Here is a 15,855-nt window from a genome sequence, read left to right as displayed (position 1 = left end):
TTATTTTTCAGCAATCTCTTATGTCTGGATTTTCCACACAACCACCTTCTTGATCCCGGTTCTTTGCGTACTGTCACTATGAGTCAGTGTCAACACAAATTGTGGGCACAAATTCGAGATCGTTGTTATTTCAGGCTTGTTGCGCAGATGGGCATATCTTGAAGTGATGCCTTAATTCCTGGGATGAATAAATAAGTGCACCAATACATCCTAAAAGTGAGAATGTTCTTCAACCGTGAAACCCTAGCAAGGTTACATGATGAAATAAGAGATTGTCTTATGACCATTTTAGTGCATTTAAGAACTACTATTCAACCAAGCTGATAGGCTCACAATTTGGCATGCACTGAATGACTATCTCACAATTTTAGCCATAACTGTTTATTCATGTGTTAAAAATGTTTGATTGATGCCTAATTAAGTAATTCATACATTGTCAAGACCTGCCCTCCTTAGTTACTGTTGCTTTCCAGGTCAAATGCACGTGAAATTTTTTACTTGTGTAAACATTTTTATTTTATTTCAACCTCCCATTCTTGCCATAGCACTCAAACACTTCCATGCATTTCAAATGAAAGCTGGACCTGGGCATTACACTTCAGTGTCCTTTATACCAGAGTTGTGTCAATGAGGTGGTTGATTTTCAATTGGTATTCAGATTTTCAATGAACTGTGCCCATCCCTAAAAGGTAGAGGGTAAACCTCAAACAGATCTCTCTCTCTCACTCACTCACTCACTCACTCACTCACTCACTCACTCACACACACTCACTCACTCACACTCTCTCTCTCTCTCTCTCTCTCTCTCTCTGATGCAGAACAAGCTTTACAATCTTAACCTCTGCCTACCACCCTCAGCTAGACTCATGTTCTCATCTTAAAGCCTAAATTAGCCACACCAAGTTAGACGGTAAGAAGATTAATCTCTTTGGCCTGATTTATGGCATGGAGGAGATGAAAGGAAGTACTTGGTCTGTTTTACACAGCCCTGGGGGAAGATGGCAGTGGATGGCAGCTCAGAGCTTAACATCGCACAGTGACGTCATCTTTCTGAAAACATGAAGTACTGATGCTTCCGACCAGAAAACGCCTTTTATTGGTCAAAGTTTAATACAGGTGCGTTGTGTAGTTCTTAAACCCAGTGCAGACTGGCATGCACTACACACACACAATAGTGGAAAGAGGAATACAGTTTACTCCTGTTCAATGAAAAAGCTCACTCTGCAGACTGGTTTGCTACAGGAGCTGCCCAGTGGTGCCACTATTGATTGTGGTGTTGGCACAGACCTACAGGATGGCACATCAATATCCTACCGCCTAACCCCACTGACTGCACACACACAAATGCACACATACACACACACACACACACACACGGTCACTGCAGGGTTACAGTAACAGACAGGGTCAAACACAACAGCCACAGGAATAAATGTGATTTCAGTATAATCAATAGGATGTGAAGCGAACGTAATGTTTAATTTACTATATGACAAAATGAGAGACTGACGATCGCAGACGGTAAGCCGAGGGGTTTAGTTACGCCCACATACTGATCAAAAGGGATCAGAACATAACAAGATTCCCACTCACAAGCTCTCTCTTTCTCTCTCTCTCTCTCTCTCTCTAACACACTTTAGTCTCCTTGTCACATTCGCATCCTTTCTCCACACCTCTCTCCCTTTTTTAAATATCTCTACTTTCTCTCCATCCTCTCTTGTTTTGATGACTAATCCCTTGTTACACTTCTGTTCTTTCCGGTCCTGTTCTCCAGGAGTTGAGATCAGAGGAATAGCACAGAATATTGATTTCCACTCCTTTTCTCCTCCCCACTTCTGGGTATTTGTTGTTCTTATTGAGCTAAAGGAATACAATACAGGAGTTTATAATGAGCTATTATGCTGCCTCATGCAATCTCCATAGTCTCTAAAACCTCTTGTAGACAGAAACTGGATCTACAGTGCTTGATTTTTCCCACATTTTGTTACGTTACAGCCTTATTCTAAAATGTATTATATAAAACATTTTCCTCATCAATCTACACACAATACCCCATAATGACAAAGCAAAAATAGGTTTGTAGAATTTTTTGCAATGTATAAAACAAATATGTAAATAAGGTATTTTTTTAATATAAGTATTCAGACCTTTTGCTATGAGACTCAAAATTGAGCTCAGGTGTATCCTGTTTCCATTGATCATCCTTCAGAACTTGGAGTCCACCTGTGGTAAATTCAATTGGTTGGACATGGTTTGTAAAGGCACACACCTGTCTATATAAGGTCCAAAAGTTGACAGTGCATGTCAGAGCAAAAACCAAGCCATGAGGTCGAAGGAATTGTCCATAGAGCAACGAGACAGGATTGTGTCGAGGCACAGATCTGGGGAAGGGTAGGTTACAAAAACATTTCTGCAGTATTGAAGGTCTCCAAGAACACAGTGGCCTCCACCATTCTTAAATTGAATACGTTTGGAACACCCAAGATCCTTTCTAGAGCAGGCCGCCCAGCCAAACTGAGCAATTGAAGGAGAAGGGCCGTGGTCAGGGAGTTGACCAAGAACCCGATGGTCACTCTGAAAGAGCTCCAGATTTCCTCTGTGGGGATGGGAGAACCTTCCAGAACGACAACCATCTCTGCAGCACTCTGCCAATCAGGCCTTTATGGTAGACTGGCCAAACGGAAGCCACTCCTCAGCAAAAGGCACATGACAGCCCGCTTGGAGTTTGCCAAAAGGCACCTAAAGACTCTCAGACCATGAGAACCAAAGTTCTCTGGTCTGATGAAACCAAGATGGAACTCTTTTGGCCTGAATGCCACATCTGGAGGAAACCTGGCACCATATCTACGGTGAAGCATGGTGGTGGCAGCATCATGCTGTGGAGATGTTTTTCAGTAGCAGGAACTGGGAGACTACCCGTAATTGCTGGACTATTAAGCGCACCTGAATATAAACCGCACCCACTGAATTATTAAAAAATATGTATTTTGTACATGTCTATAAGACGCAGGTGCCTACCGGTACATTGAAACAAATGAACTTTACACAGCCTTTAAACGAAACACGGCTTGTAACAAAAATTAAACAGTGGCCTACCAAGAAAGTCATTGGTCACTATCTTCCTCCTCCTGTGCATTGAAACCACTGAAGCCATCTCCTTCGGTGTCGGAGTTGAATAGCCTCAGAATTGCTTCATCCGATGTTGGATCGTTTTCATTGTCGCTCTCGTCACTTTCATCCGGAGGCAAATACCCCGCTGAGCTCATGCTGCCCCTTCAACACGCAGCAGTCCAGCCTTTCGAAACCCGTTGATGATAGTGGATTTTTTGACAATGCTCCACGCTGTCAGGACCCTCTGGCAGACTTGACCATAAGTTGTTCTTCGCATGCGGCCCGTTTTAGTGAAGGATTTCTCCCCACTTGTCATCCAAGCCTCCCACTGAACAAGGAGTACCACCTTAAATGCACGATTTACACTGATGTCGAGTGGCTGCAAATACTTTGGGCCATCTGCTTTTCTTCCCTCTGAAAGCTTTTGTTGTCTTTTTGCACTGAGTCAGTTCCTCACACTGCTTTCCAACGTCTTATCATCGACTCTTTAAGGCCAAGCTCCCGTGCAGCAGCTCTATTTCCTTTTCCAACAGCCAGATCGATCGCCTTCAACTTGAAAGCTGCATCATGTGCATTTCTCCGTGTCTTTGCCATGATGAGGGTGACAAAATTACTACCGTAATCAGAATGATGGGAAGTTTGAGCGCGCTCGATTTACATCACATTATGTGACGGTGCTCAGTTTTTTGGCGGCATGAATCTTGTGAAAGCGGGAAAAATCCATAAATTAGCTGCGTCATTGTATAAACCGCGAGGTTCAAAGCGTGGGAATAAAGTAGCGGCTTATAGTCCGGAAATTACGGTAGTCGGGATTGAGGGAAAGATGAACGGAGCAAAGCAAGGAGAGATCCTTGATGAAACCTGCTCCAGAGCGCTCAGGACCTCAGACTGGGGCGAAGGTTCACCTTCCAACAGGACAATGACGCTAAGCACACAGCGAAGACAATGCAGAGGTGGCTTTGAGACAAGTCTCTGAATGTCCTTGAGTGTCACAGGCAGAGTCTGGATTTGAACACGATCAAACATTTCTGGAGAGCCCTGAAAATAGCTGTGCAGCGATGCTCCCCATCCAACCTGACAGAGCTTAAGAGGATCTGCAAAGAAGAATGGGAGAAACTCTCCAAATACAGGTGTGCCAAGCTTGTAGCATCATACCCAAGAAGACTAGAGGCTGTAATCGCTGCCAAACGTGCTTCAACGAAGTATTGAGGAAAGGATCTGAATACTTATGTAAATGCGATATACGTTTTTTTTATTCGTTATACATTTGCAAAAACTGTAAACTGTTTTTGCTGTGTTATTATGGGGTATTGTGTGTAGATTGATGAGGGGGAAAAAACAATTTAATCAATTTTAGAATAAGGCTGTAACATAACAAAATGTGGAAAAGTGAAGGGTTCTGAATACTTATCTGAAAGCACTGTAAACACGGTATTGTAACATATGCTTACTGACTTGTATTGTTTATTTCATATTTCTTGTTCTTATTTCTTGTGTTTTTTTCTAGTAATACATTGTTATTGAGTATTACATTGTTGGGTTTTGAGTTAGCAAGAAAGTCATTTCACTGCACTTGTGCATGTGACATTTAAAACTTTAAATTTGTAACTTGAAATGACCGTATAAATTACAGTTTTCCATTAAATGTAACGTTAATTACAAGAGTCACAAATCTAATAGATCTAATAGATCTAATAGATCTAATAATCTAGTCGAGTATGAGATAAGCTGTTCTGAGGCAGCAGTATGTGAGGATTGTTTCTTGGTCTTGACCCTGACTATGGTCAGAGAGAACTGAGATGACTCATAGCTTGGCACAGCCAGCACTAACAAGACAGGTCACACGGAGAGGCGAGCTGAGAGGAGCAGCGAGGATATAGCACACACACACACATGCACACATATACACGTACACACGCACTGCAGGAGTGAGAGAGTGGGGGAGCGAGAGAGGGAGAGGGACCACAGATGAGTAGCTCAGTGGAGGCAGAGGGGTTTGGCATGGTCCTTCTCTGTGAGCTCCTGGATGCAAATAGACCTCATGCATGAGTGTGTCTGTCAGGTATGGAGCCACACACACACACACACCTCATTAGCTACACACACACTACATACACACACTCGGCCCAGCACAACCCCCCTTTCCGTCATGCTGCAGGTGTGCTTGTCACTTCAGAGAAGCCACACTGAGTCAGCGAGCAGAGCCTGAACAGAGACCAGATGACATAAACAGTATAGACGAGCAAAAGGTTATCTATGTGTGTGTGCATCTGAGAGAGAGAGAGATAGAGATCTTGTTTTGTTTAGTGTCTCATTAAGTAGACTTAATGGAGAGGGGGGGGGTTATTGCGTTGAACAGAGAGAGGATGTGTTTTTAGTGCTCTCCTGACAATTTCGGCGAAACTTCTTTTTAAAATGATTTTAATCTCTTATTTTAAATCCTCGTAACACGAACAGCAATTTCCTTGGACAATTTCAGGCGTATCTACATCCATTTATGAATCTACATAGTCTTCCTAAAACAAGAAGAACATCTCGCAACAGCTTGGATTATGTGACTGTTGGTAAGCTAACTAACATTTGTTAATGTATTAGCTGCTACTGTAGTACTGTAGCTAGCATAACAGTTAAGTGAATAATATGGCGAGCTAGCCCACCCAAAGTTTCTTTATATGATTTGTAGCCTGTATGTGCTCATCACATAGCTCAGTTTCTTCTATATGACAAGCGAAATAGCTGTCCATTGAACGTTTATTTTTGGTACTTTGATAATTCTCTTCCATTGGATGACATAAAACACTGTAAAATGCCTGCAAAGATGTTTAACTCCATGTTAACAGACTCAAAATGGCTAATGTTACCTCACATGTTTAGCAAGTGAGCCAGCCATGGCACAGTGGGACCTTATTCATTCATCCTGCACCACCGAGAAGCATTTGGACTACTTTATATGAAGACTTAAGTTTCTATCATATCCTTGGACTAAAATGATTGACACTCACGTGCAAGCCTGACATCATGTGCAAAGGACCTTTGGGTAAAGGTAGCATATATTCAACGGTATCTCTTTTTCTCAAGTAGTCTGTTCATTTCTGATCTCTGATATTTTTTGGGGGGTTTCTAAACTGATCATGGTATACTACGCTAACGCTATATTTATGGGCCATTTTGTTACTTTGTAGCTACTAGCAACTGTTCATCTACAACTATTTTGGACTGTCCATACTGTAACTTTAAAATTAGTCTCAAGCTAGTATTACTGTTTTAGGTGGAGCTTTTCTTAGCTATTTTTCAAATGAATACTGTTGTGATATTTCACATATCATCTCGCTGGATATGCCTTTGAGGAGTAATAGCCGAGAGAATGCAGGAGACACTGTTTTGTTTAGCGTCGCTTAGGTTAGACTGCTCCCTCTAATGGATCAGTCGTCCACCAGGCTACACTCTACGGTTAGGGGGAGCTGGGAGAGGAAGCGTTGGGTGTCTCGCTTAGTGAGACAGGGGAATTGGGGTTCAGTGTTTTACTGTTAGGATAGATTTATGTTTGTTTGTTCCAACAGTTCTTTACATATTTTCCTCAATACAAAATATGAATGCGGTCCTTGTGGATACTAAACATATTTTAGATATGCCTTTATGCTTTATCTTTGGTTAAATGACTCCCAAATGCAAAACAGAAATTGACTTTGTGGAATGTCCGTGGAGTTTAAACAGGTTATTACTAGGCTTCAACAACTTCATGCACCTATTGTGTTCCTTCAAGAAACTCACTTGTTGAAGGATGAGCTGCTTAAAGTACGCAGGAGATGGCAAGGGCAAGTAATAACATCCAGTTTCTCCTCTCATTCTCATGGTGTTATGGTTGTAATTCACAAATCTGTTTCCGTTTTCAAGTAGATAATATTGTAACTGATACAGCTAGATAGATACATTTTGATACAGGGAACTCTTTTGAATAATCGTATTAATCTGGTTAATGTTGATGGTCCTAATGATGATAATCCCAAATTCTTTAGGAATGTATTTCTATCGATAGCCTCCCTTCCTGGTAAAGTCATAATGGCAGGGGATTTTAATTGCACTCTTGATCCTCATCTAGATCGCTCCTCTGGTTTAGACACTTCCCACTCGCAGAGTAGAAAGAAATTACAGCATTTCAGTCAGGACTTGAATCTATGTGAACCTTGGAGGACTCAGAACCCGAGTTAAAGGGAGTATTCATGTTACTCGTCGACAGTTGAATCATACTCATTCATATTCTCGTATAGGAAGTGGATATGATAGTGTTGTTCTGAGTGACACCTGTGTGATTATTCTATAAGGATGCAAAACTAGTAAAAGGATCCTCTAGATGGCGTTTGCATCCCAGATGGTTACATGACCCAGACTTCTTACATTACATTGGAGTGCATATAGATGTTTATTTTACAGTGAACACTGACCAAATGTCAGCGAGTACTAGGTGGGAGTCTTTCAAAGCATATATTAGGGGGCAAATTATATGTTTAACCAGTTTCAAATCAATTACATCTGAAAAGGAGAGAGATGGACAGAAAAATCTGAGAATTGGAGAGGGAAGCTTTTTTGGATAACTCAGTAGAAGTAAACAAGGAAGTATTTGCTCTTAAAGCTCAGTATGAAGAACTTTTCACCTCAAAGGCTGCAAACAGCTTAACGAGGCTGAAAAAGTCCTTTTATGATCAAGGTGAAAAACCTGATAAATTGCTGGCCTGTCGCATTAAAAAGTTAAATTCAGACAGAGACATTAATGCAATTCATAATTTACAAGGACAATTATCAATGGATACTGTAGAAATAACCCAAACATTTGCTTCCTTATACAACACACTTTACAACTCTGAATCTTGATTTTCCCTTTATTTCAGAAGACAAAAGAAATTGGATGGTGTTGAAATATCTGATGCTATTTTCAATATGAAGGGAGGTAAAGCGGCAGGTCCTGATGGGCTCCCAATAGATATTTATAAGATATTTAAGGACAAACCTCTAGGTCCACTTTTGAATATGTATGCTGAATCCTTTCAGCAAGGTTGTCTCCCCCCTCTCTAAGGACTGCTTGAATCACTCTAATTCTGAAGCCTAATAAATCCCCAACAGAATGTGAAAGTTCCAGACCGATTTCTCTTCTGAACTCTGACTCTAAAATATTTGCTAATGCCTTAGCCAGGAGATTGGATAGAGTGCTCCCATATCTAATACACAAAGACTAAAATGGCTTCGTGAAAAACCATTAAGGTTTTCACAATGTGAGGAAAGTACTAAACATGTGTGAAGGGTCCCCTGATACTGCCATACTCCCACTTGATGCAGAGAAGGCATTCGATAGAGTTAAGTGGTTATTTATTTGAAGTGCTTAAGAGATTTTGGTTTGGTTTGGGAACTACTTCTTTAAATGGATTAAGATATTATATACGGACCCCACTGCAGAAGTTGCCACTAACAACTTGATTTTATGTAACGTTCAAAGAGTGACTGGGTGTGGAGTCAGGCGCAGAGAGCCAAGGATATGGGAAAAACACGCTTTAATGTCCAACAAATAGGTGACGCCGAACACAGGCGTAAATACACTCCACCTAAAATACACACTGGTATCTAACCGGACAGCGGAAAACCCACAATCATAACGAACACCTCTACATAACAGAAACAAACCCGCACAAACACAAGCGGGCTAATCAAACTTAAATAACACCAACCCAAAAACCCCAACAAGGAACAGGTGAAAACAATTAGACAAAACCAAACGAAAAGGGAAAGAGGGATCGGTGGCAGCTAGTAGACCGGCGACGACGACCGCCGAGCGCCACCCGAACGGGAAGGGGAGCCACCTTCGGTGATATTTGTGACATTTCACAACTTTTTAAGCTTTTTCGGGGCACAAGACAAGGATATCCGGCCAGTCCAAGACTTTTTCTTTTAGCTATAGAACCCTTTGCAAGTGCAGTAAGGGCCCACCCAATTTTGAACATCGAGTGGCCCTGTATGCCGATGATACCCTTTAATTCCTAACAGATCTAAAGAATTCTATCTCTTCCCTCTCCAATTGAATTAATAACTTTGGTCCGTTTTCTGGGTTTAAAGTTAATAAAACCAAATCTTCCATCCTTTTCCTCAACAAGCAAGAGAGACTGAATCCAGTTGTACAGCATCCATTTGTTTCACATATTTGGTATTAAAATCACATCAGAAATGAGCTCCTTGAGTTCAACGATGAACCCATGGTAATGTGTAACAGAATCCACCAATAGATGGACATCATTGCCTATATCTGTTATTGGTAGAATAAATATTATTAAGATTAATATTCTACTCAAATTTCTTTATCTATTTCAATCAATTCCTCTGGCTCCACCACTTTATTTTCCCAAAAGATCAGAAAGATACTCTGAAATGTTATCTGGAGCAACAGAAAACCAAGGCTTAGCCTTTTCTCTTCTTTATTTGCCCTATGACAGAGGGGGGTTGCAACTTTCAAACCTACAGTGGTATTACTGGCTGCACAACTTAGAGCTGCAATGTTTTGGTTCTCCAAGAAACCATACTCACCCTGGCTGTAGACTGAAATGTTGTCCACAAAAGGCTTAACTTTGGATGGATATTTGTACTCTGCTCTCTTTAAGAAACTAAAGAAGAATACTACTAATCCCTTTGTTAAAAACACCCTAACTATATGGCACAAATTACAGCATATCTGGGCGAATTTCCTTCCCTGTATTTTCCAGTTTTACACCAATTTGGGGCAATGACAATTTCACACCTGGTAAAAAAAAATGATTTGGGGTTTAAAGAATAGGCAAGAAAGGGTATTGTTAAATGAATGGACTTATACAATGAAAAAGGGCCCATTTCATTTGAAGAACTAAAGGGAAGATTTAACTTACCACAAAAAGCATTTTTTCAAATACTTACAATTGAGAAGCTTTATTCTTTCCAGTCTAAAACAATCAGCCCTACAACCTCCTTTGACCACTAGAGAAACGCTCTCTGTCAATGTGTGTTATGGGAAAGGTCAAATGACGTCATTATATGGGAAATGGTAGCTACACATAAAGACAACTCTGATAGTAAGAGACTTCAGTGGATACAAGATATGCAGGAAGATATTTCGGCAGAGGACTAGGTTATGATATGCTCTAGAGCTCAGATACAGACAATAAACACCTGCCTGAGATTGTTGCAATACAATTGGATAATGAGAACATATATCACCCCTGTTTTAAGCTCCACAAATTTGACCCTAATATCCCAGACCTGTGTGTTTAAATGTAACACGCATTTAGGCACCTTGTATCAATCCCTGTGGGAATGTGTTGAGATACAAAAGTTTTGGAGCTCAGTATTGTGCTATATCTCTGAGATTACCTCTACTCCAGTACCATTAATCCCTAAACTTTGCATCCTAAATCTTTACCCAGGGAATATCACTTTACATGGGAGAGAAAATAAAATGGTTGACCTCTGCCTATTACAACCTAGACGTTTAATTGCTTCCACTGGAAGTATGTCAGTTCCCCCTCACTTGGTCATTGGTTGAAAAAAATAATGAACATGGCTCTTGAAATATGTACTTATATAGTGAAAAAGAAATCCCCAGAGTTTAATGATATTTGGGATCTGTTTTGTGAGATTTTGAAAACCAGTGATACTGTAGAAGCATGGAAGCTGTGAATCTGTATATTCTCCATTTTTTCCCTGTGAATATTGGCTATAGTTAAAGCGTAATCTGCATTATCTGCGACTGCATATTATACTTTTTATTTATTTGTATTATTGGAAATGTGAGGACCTTTTTATTTTTGTATGTTTCTGTTCATGTTTGGTAGTTGTGCTTTTATCTATCTTTGGGTTAGGGGGGTATGTGTGGGAGAAATAAACTAGAAAATTGTATTTCTGTAATTGTTGATTGTCCTATTTGGAACGAATAAATATATTTTAATATCCTACATTGCTTTCACGCACATCCATAAATATAGTCACTTCCGTTCGATCTCATTAATCTCACCCTTACTAAATACACCCTCACCATGGTGCGTTGTCTCGCAGGTGAAAGTGTGGGATCTGCCTGAAATAGAGCCACGAAAATCTATCCAAGGAAATAGATCCATGTTGGTAAACAGTGTTATTGTTATCACTTGGTTATTGATTATGCTTTAACATTCATGACCGGAGCATATCGATAAGACAGACCTCCTGCCTCCGTTCATAGTTATGATGTAGGTTGGTCAATAGAGGATAAATGCTCCTATAGGGCCGGAATAGGCCTAAGCATAATGCAGACAGATGACTCTATTTCTATGGGAATGATATGACTGATGAGCCAGGATGGTATTATATTGTGTGGTACTCTATTTCATTTGGGATATAATGTTGAAAAACCTACATGAAGGTCAGGTCAATTTCCTTGTCCTATCTGTGTCACATTTGAAATAACAAGTTCGTAACCAGTCAGCAAATCGTTGGATCAAGTTAAATATATAAGCAGACCTTATTATTGTTGAGCCATGCTGGATACTGTATATGTTTTACCAAATCTCTACTCTTCTCTACCACTCTGCCAGTAGGTGCCAGTACTACCACTGAGCTCTGAGCAGTCCATGCCCTGATGTTATCCTGAGCAATTGATAGTCGAGAAATGGCAGAGATGATGATGATGATGTCATATAGCCCTAACCAAGTGGTATTGAGTGCTGCAGTGGTAAAGAGGCTACAACGATATTAAAGTACTGAGGATTATGTTCGCTGTTCATCACTGGCTGAGATAAAGGCTCTATGACTCACAGTGCTTCAACAGCCAGTCAGCATCAGCCAGGAGGGGCGACTTTTTACCATGTTGTTATGTCATCACACACACACGGACATGCACGCACACACAGAGCACATACTTGCTCACACTGTGCTAAATGTCATACAAGCATGTGGGCACACACACACAGACACACATAACACATATACTTGCAACATGCTTGCTATCATGCAAGCACACACGCACACACATGGTTTAAACAGTGTCCCCTGTTTAATTGCCCCATCTTGACTGTTTACATGAGCGACCACAGAGTGAGTCAGCTTTGATGACTTTTCTCTCCTTTCTGGCTTTGCACCCCTGACTGCTACACTCAAAACCATGACTGGGTTGGGGTGGGAAGAGAGAGAGAGAGGTAAGAGGGAGTGCTTTGACAATGTAAACATATGTTTCCCATGCCAATAAAGCCCTTTGAATTGAATTGAGTGTGAGAGCGTGTGTGTATATGTGCTTGTTCGCGTGTTCATGTGTGTTAGATAGGCAGCATTGTCTGTGTATTGTTACCTCGGAATGAATCTACTGCAGAACGAGCCACTACTGTGACTGTCCTCCATTTAGGATCAACTATCGCCACCTGCTTTTTATAACAGGAAGCTACTGCTGCAATAAGTGATTTCTATAGCTGTCAGCAGGGGGCAGTAACGCTGCATGAATGAACTGGTAATGGTCCACCTATCAAATCAAATCAAATCAAATTTGATTTGTCACATACACATGGTTAGCAGATGTTAATGCGAGTGTAGCGAAATGCTTGTGCTTCTAGTTCCGACAATGCAGTAATAACCAACAAGTAATCTAACTAACAATTCCAAAACTACTGTTTATACACAGTGTTAGGGGATAAAGAATATGCACATAAGGATATATGAATGAGTGATGGTACAGAGCAGCATAGGCAAGATACAGTAGATGGTATCGAGTACAGTATATACATATGAGATGAGTATGTAAACAAAGTGGCATAGTTAAAGTGGCTAGTGATACATGTATTACATAAGGATGCAGTAGATGATATAGAGTACAGTATATACGTATGCATATGAGATGAATAATGTAGGGTATGTAACATTATATAAGGTAGCATTGTTTAAAGTGGCTAGTGATATATTTTACATCATTTTACATCATTAAAGTGGCTGGAGTTGAGTCAGTGTCAGTGTCAGTGTGTTGGCAGCAGCCACTCAATGTTAGTGGTGGCTGTTTAACAGTCTGATGGCCTTGAGATAGAAGCTGTTTTTCAGTCTCTCGGTCCTAGCTTTGATGCGCCTGTACTGACCTCGCCTTCTGGATGATAGCGGGGTGAACAGGCAGTGGTTCGGGTGGTTGTTGTCCTTGATGATCTTTATGGCCTTCCTGTAACATCGGGTGGTGTAGGTGTCCTGGAGGGCAGGTAGTTTGCCCCCGGTGATGCGTTGTGCAGACCTCACTACCCTCTGGAGAGCCTTACGGTTGTGGGCGGAGCAGTTGTCGTACCAGGCGGTGATACAGCCCGCCAGGATGCTCTCGATTGTGCATCTGTAGAAGTTTGTGAGTGCTTTTGGTGACAAGCCGAATTTCTTCAGCCTCCTGAGGTTGAAGAGGCGCTGCTGCTGCTGTCTGTGTGAGTGGACCAATTCATTATGATTTAAGCTCAACCAGGTCTACAGCATGACAACCTGCCATGGTGTGAGTCAGATAAGACCATATTTTCTCGTATGGTGATATGTATTAGATGTATACACTGCAATTATTACCTTTGTTCAGATGGCATTCGCTATAGAAATAGCTGATTAATCATCCATGTTGCACCCTCCTCTTCCTTCTCTCCATCTTCTGTTAACAAGGAATATAGAGAAGGATTGAAGGATGAATCATGAATGATATTGCTGCAGAATCGCATTTTTTCCCTACACTCCTCCTATCTTCCTCTCTATCTTCCTCACTCCTAAATAAAATCAGAACAAAGTGTTCACGGTACTCCATTTTTGTTTATTTTTGTTTATCTGTCTGCCCCAACTCAGGCCCTGTGTGTAGTTAACCGACCCTCTCTGCCCATTCATCGCCATTTTACCTGTTGTTGTTGTCTTACCCGTTGTTGCCTTAGCTAGCTCTCCCAATCAACACCTGTGATTACTTTATGCCTCGCTTTATGTCTCTCTCAAATGTCAATATGCCTTGCACACTGTTGTTTAGGATAGTTATTATTGTCTTAGTTTACTGCGGAGCCCCTAGTCCCACTCAACATGCCTCAGATACCTCCTTTGTCCCACCTCCCACACATGTGATGACCTCACCCAGCATAACCAGCCCTTCCAGAGATGCAACCTCCCTTATCATCACTCGGTGCCTGGGTTTACCTCCACTGTACCCGCACCCCACCACACCCCTGTCTGTACATTATGCCCGGAATATATTCTACCATGCCCAGAAATCTGTGCCTTTTATTCTCTGTCCCCAACGCACTAGATGACCAGTTCTTATAGCCTTTAGCCGTACCCTCATCCTACGCCTCCTCTGTTCTTCAGGTGATGTGGAGGTTAACCCAGGCCCTGCATGTCCCCAGGCGCTCTCATTTGTTGACTTCTGTAACCGAAAAAGCCTTGGTTTCATGCATGTTAACATCAGAAGCCTCCTCCCTAAGTTTGTTTTACTCACTGCTTTAGCACACTCCGCCAACCCTGATGTCCTAGCCGTGTCTGAATCCTGGCTAAGGAAGGCCACCAAAAATTTTGAGATTTCCAAACACTTAAACTGGGATATGCTTAACACCCCTGCAGTCTAAGTCCATATGCTTAATACCCCGGCAATCTAAGCTAGATGCCCTCAATCTCACACATATGATCAAGGAACCCACCAGGTACAACCCTAAATCCGTAAACATGGGCACCCTCATAGATATCATCCTGACCAACTTACCCTCCAAATATACCTCTGCTGTCTTCAATCAGGATCTCAGCGATCACTGCCTCATTGCCTGCATCCGTTATGGATCTGTATATAGACATTCTTTTTTTTCTATTATGTTATTGACTGTACGCTTGTTTATTCCATGTGTAACTCTGTGTTGTTGTTTGTGTCACACTGCTTTGCTTTATCTTGGTCAGGTCGCAGTTGTAAATGAGAACTTGTTCTCAACTAGCTTACCTGGTTAAATAAACGTGAAATATTTGTTTTTTTTAAAGTATTGGTCAGAAAAAAAAGTATGTGCACAGGATACAGGCTGTAAACAGTACAGTGAATTGCTTACTTGCAAGCTCTCCTCAACAGTGCAGTACACATGATAAAAGATATACACAAATAAGTAATAAAAGGTCGTAAAAAAAGGGGAGAAATAGTCATGATTTGGATATGCACGAAAATAATATACAGTCTAAACTATGAAATGTGCCAATAGTGAATAGTGACATGGTTGAGCAGCTTAGATAAATAATAATAAGTAGTAGCAGCAATGATGACTGTGTGTGTGTCACACACACACACACACACACACACATATGGTCCTCATTGCTGCTACTATTTATTATTGTGTGTGTGTGTGTGTGTTTGTGTGTGAGTGTGTGAGTGTGAATAGTCTCTTAAGGTGCAGGATTGAAGAGAGCCAGTACAAATACTCTGAAGGTGAATGCAGGTTTGTGCAGGTAGACAGCTTAGGGTTAGCTGTACAACAGACTTACTGCCTGGAGGTAGAAGCTGAGTCCGAGATCTGATGCTCCGGTACAGCCTGCCAGAAGGTAACTGAGAGAGCAGTCCGTGGCTTGGGTAGCTGGAGTCCTTGGCAATCTTCCCGGCCTTCCTCAGACACTGCCTGGTGTACCTGTCCTGCAGGGTTGGGAGCTCACCCCAGGTGATGGACTGGGCAGTCTTAACCAACCTCTGTAGAGCCTTGCAGCTCAGGGCGGTGCAGTTGCCATTACGGTGACCACATTTAAAATACTCAAATG

At 41.4% G+C, this 15,855-nt stretch overlaps 1 protein-coding gene across 2 annotated transcripts in view; it reads left to right on the top strand.

The window, feature by feature from the left end:
• Positions 1 to 15,855, top strand: part of phactr1 (phosphatase and actin regulator 1) — a 79,485-nt gene that overhangs the window by 40,201 nt on the left and 23,429 nt on the right. The window contains exon 1 of one of the 2 annotated variants that reach the window (XM_024420190.2): positions 5,362 to 5,675. The exons of the other annotated variant lie outside the window; for it this stretch is intronic. Coding sequence (XP_024275958.1) covers positions 5,609 to 5,675 — 67 coding nt within the window. The 5' untranslated portion in view covers positions 5,362 to 5,608. Of the gene's footprint in view, positions 1 to 5,361; positions 5,676 to 15,855 lie in introns of those variants that run through there. 2 annotated transcript variants of the gene reach the window in all.

Source organism: Oncorhynchus tshawytscha, linkage group LG01, assembly GCF_018296145.1.
Source record: "Oncorhynchus tshawytscha isolate Ot180627B linkage group LG01, Otsh_v2.0, whole genome shotgun sequence".
Taxonomy (NCBI): domain Eukaryota; kingdom Metazoa; phylum Chordata; class Actinopteri; order Salmoniformes; family Salmonidae; genus Oncorhynchus; species Oncorhynchus tshawytscha.
Note: the sequence above shows the minus strand (reverse complement) of the source record. Positions and strands in the feature narration are given on the sequence as shown.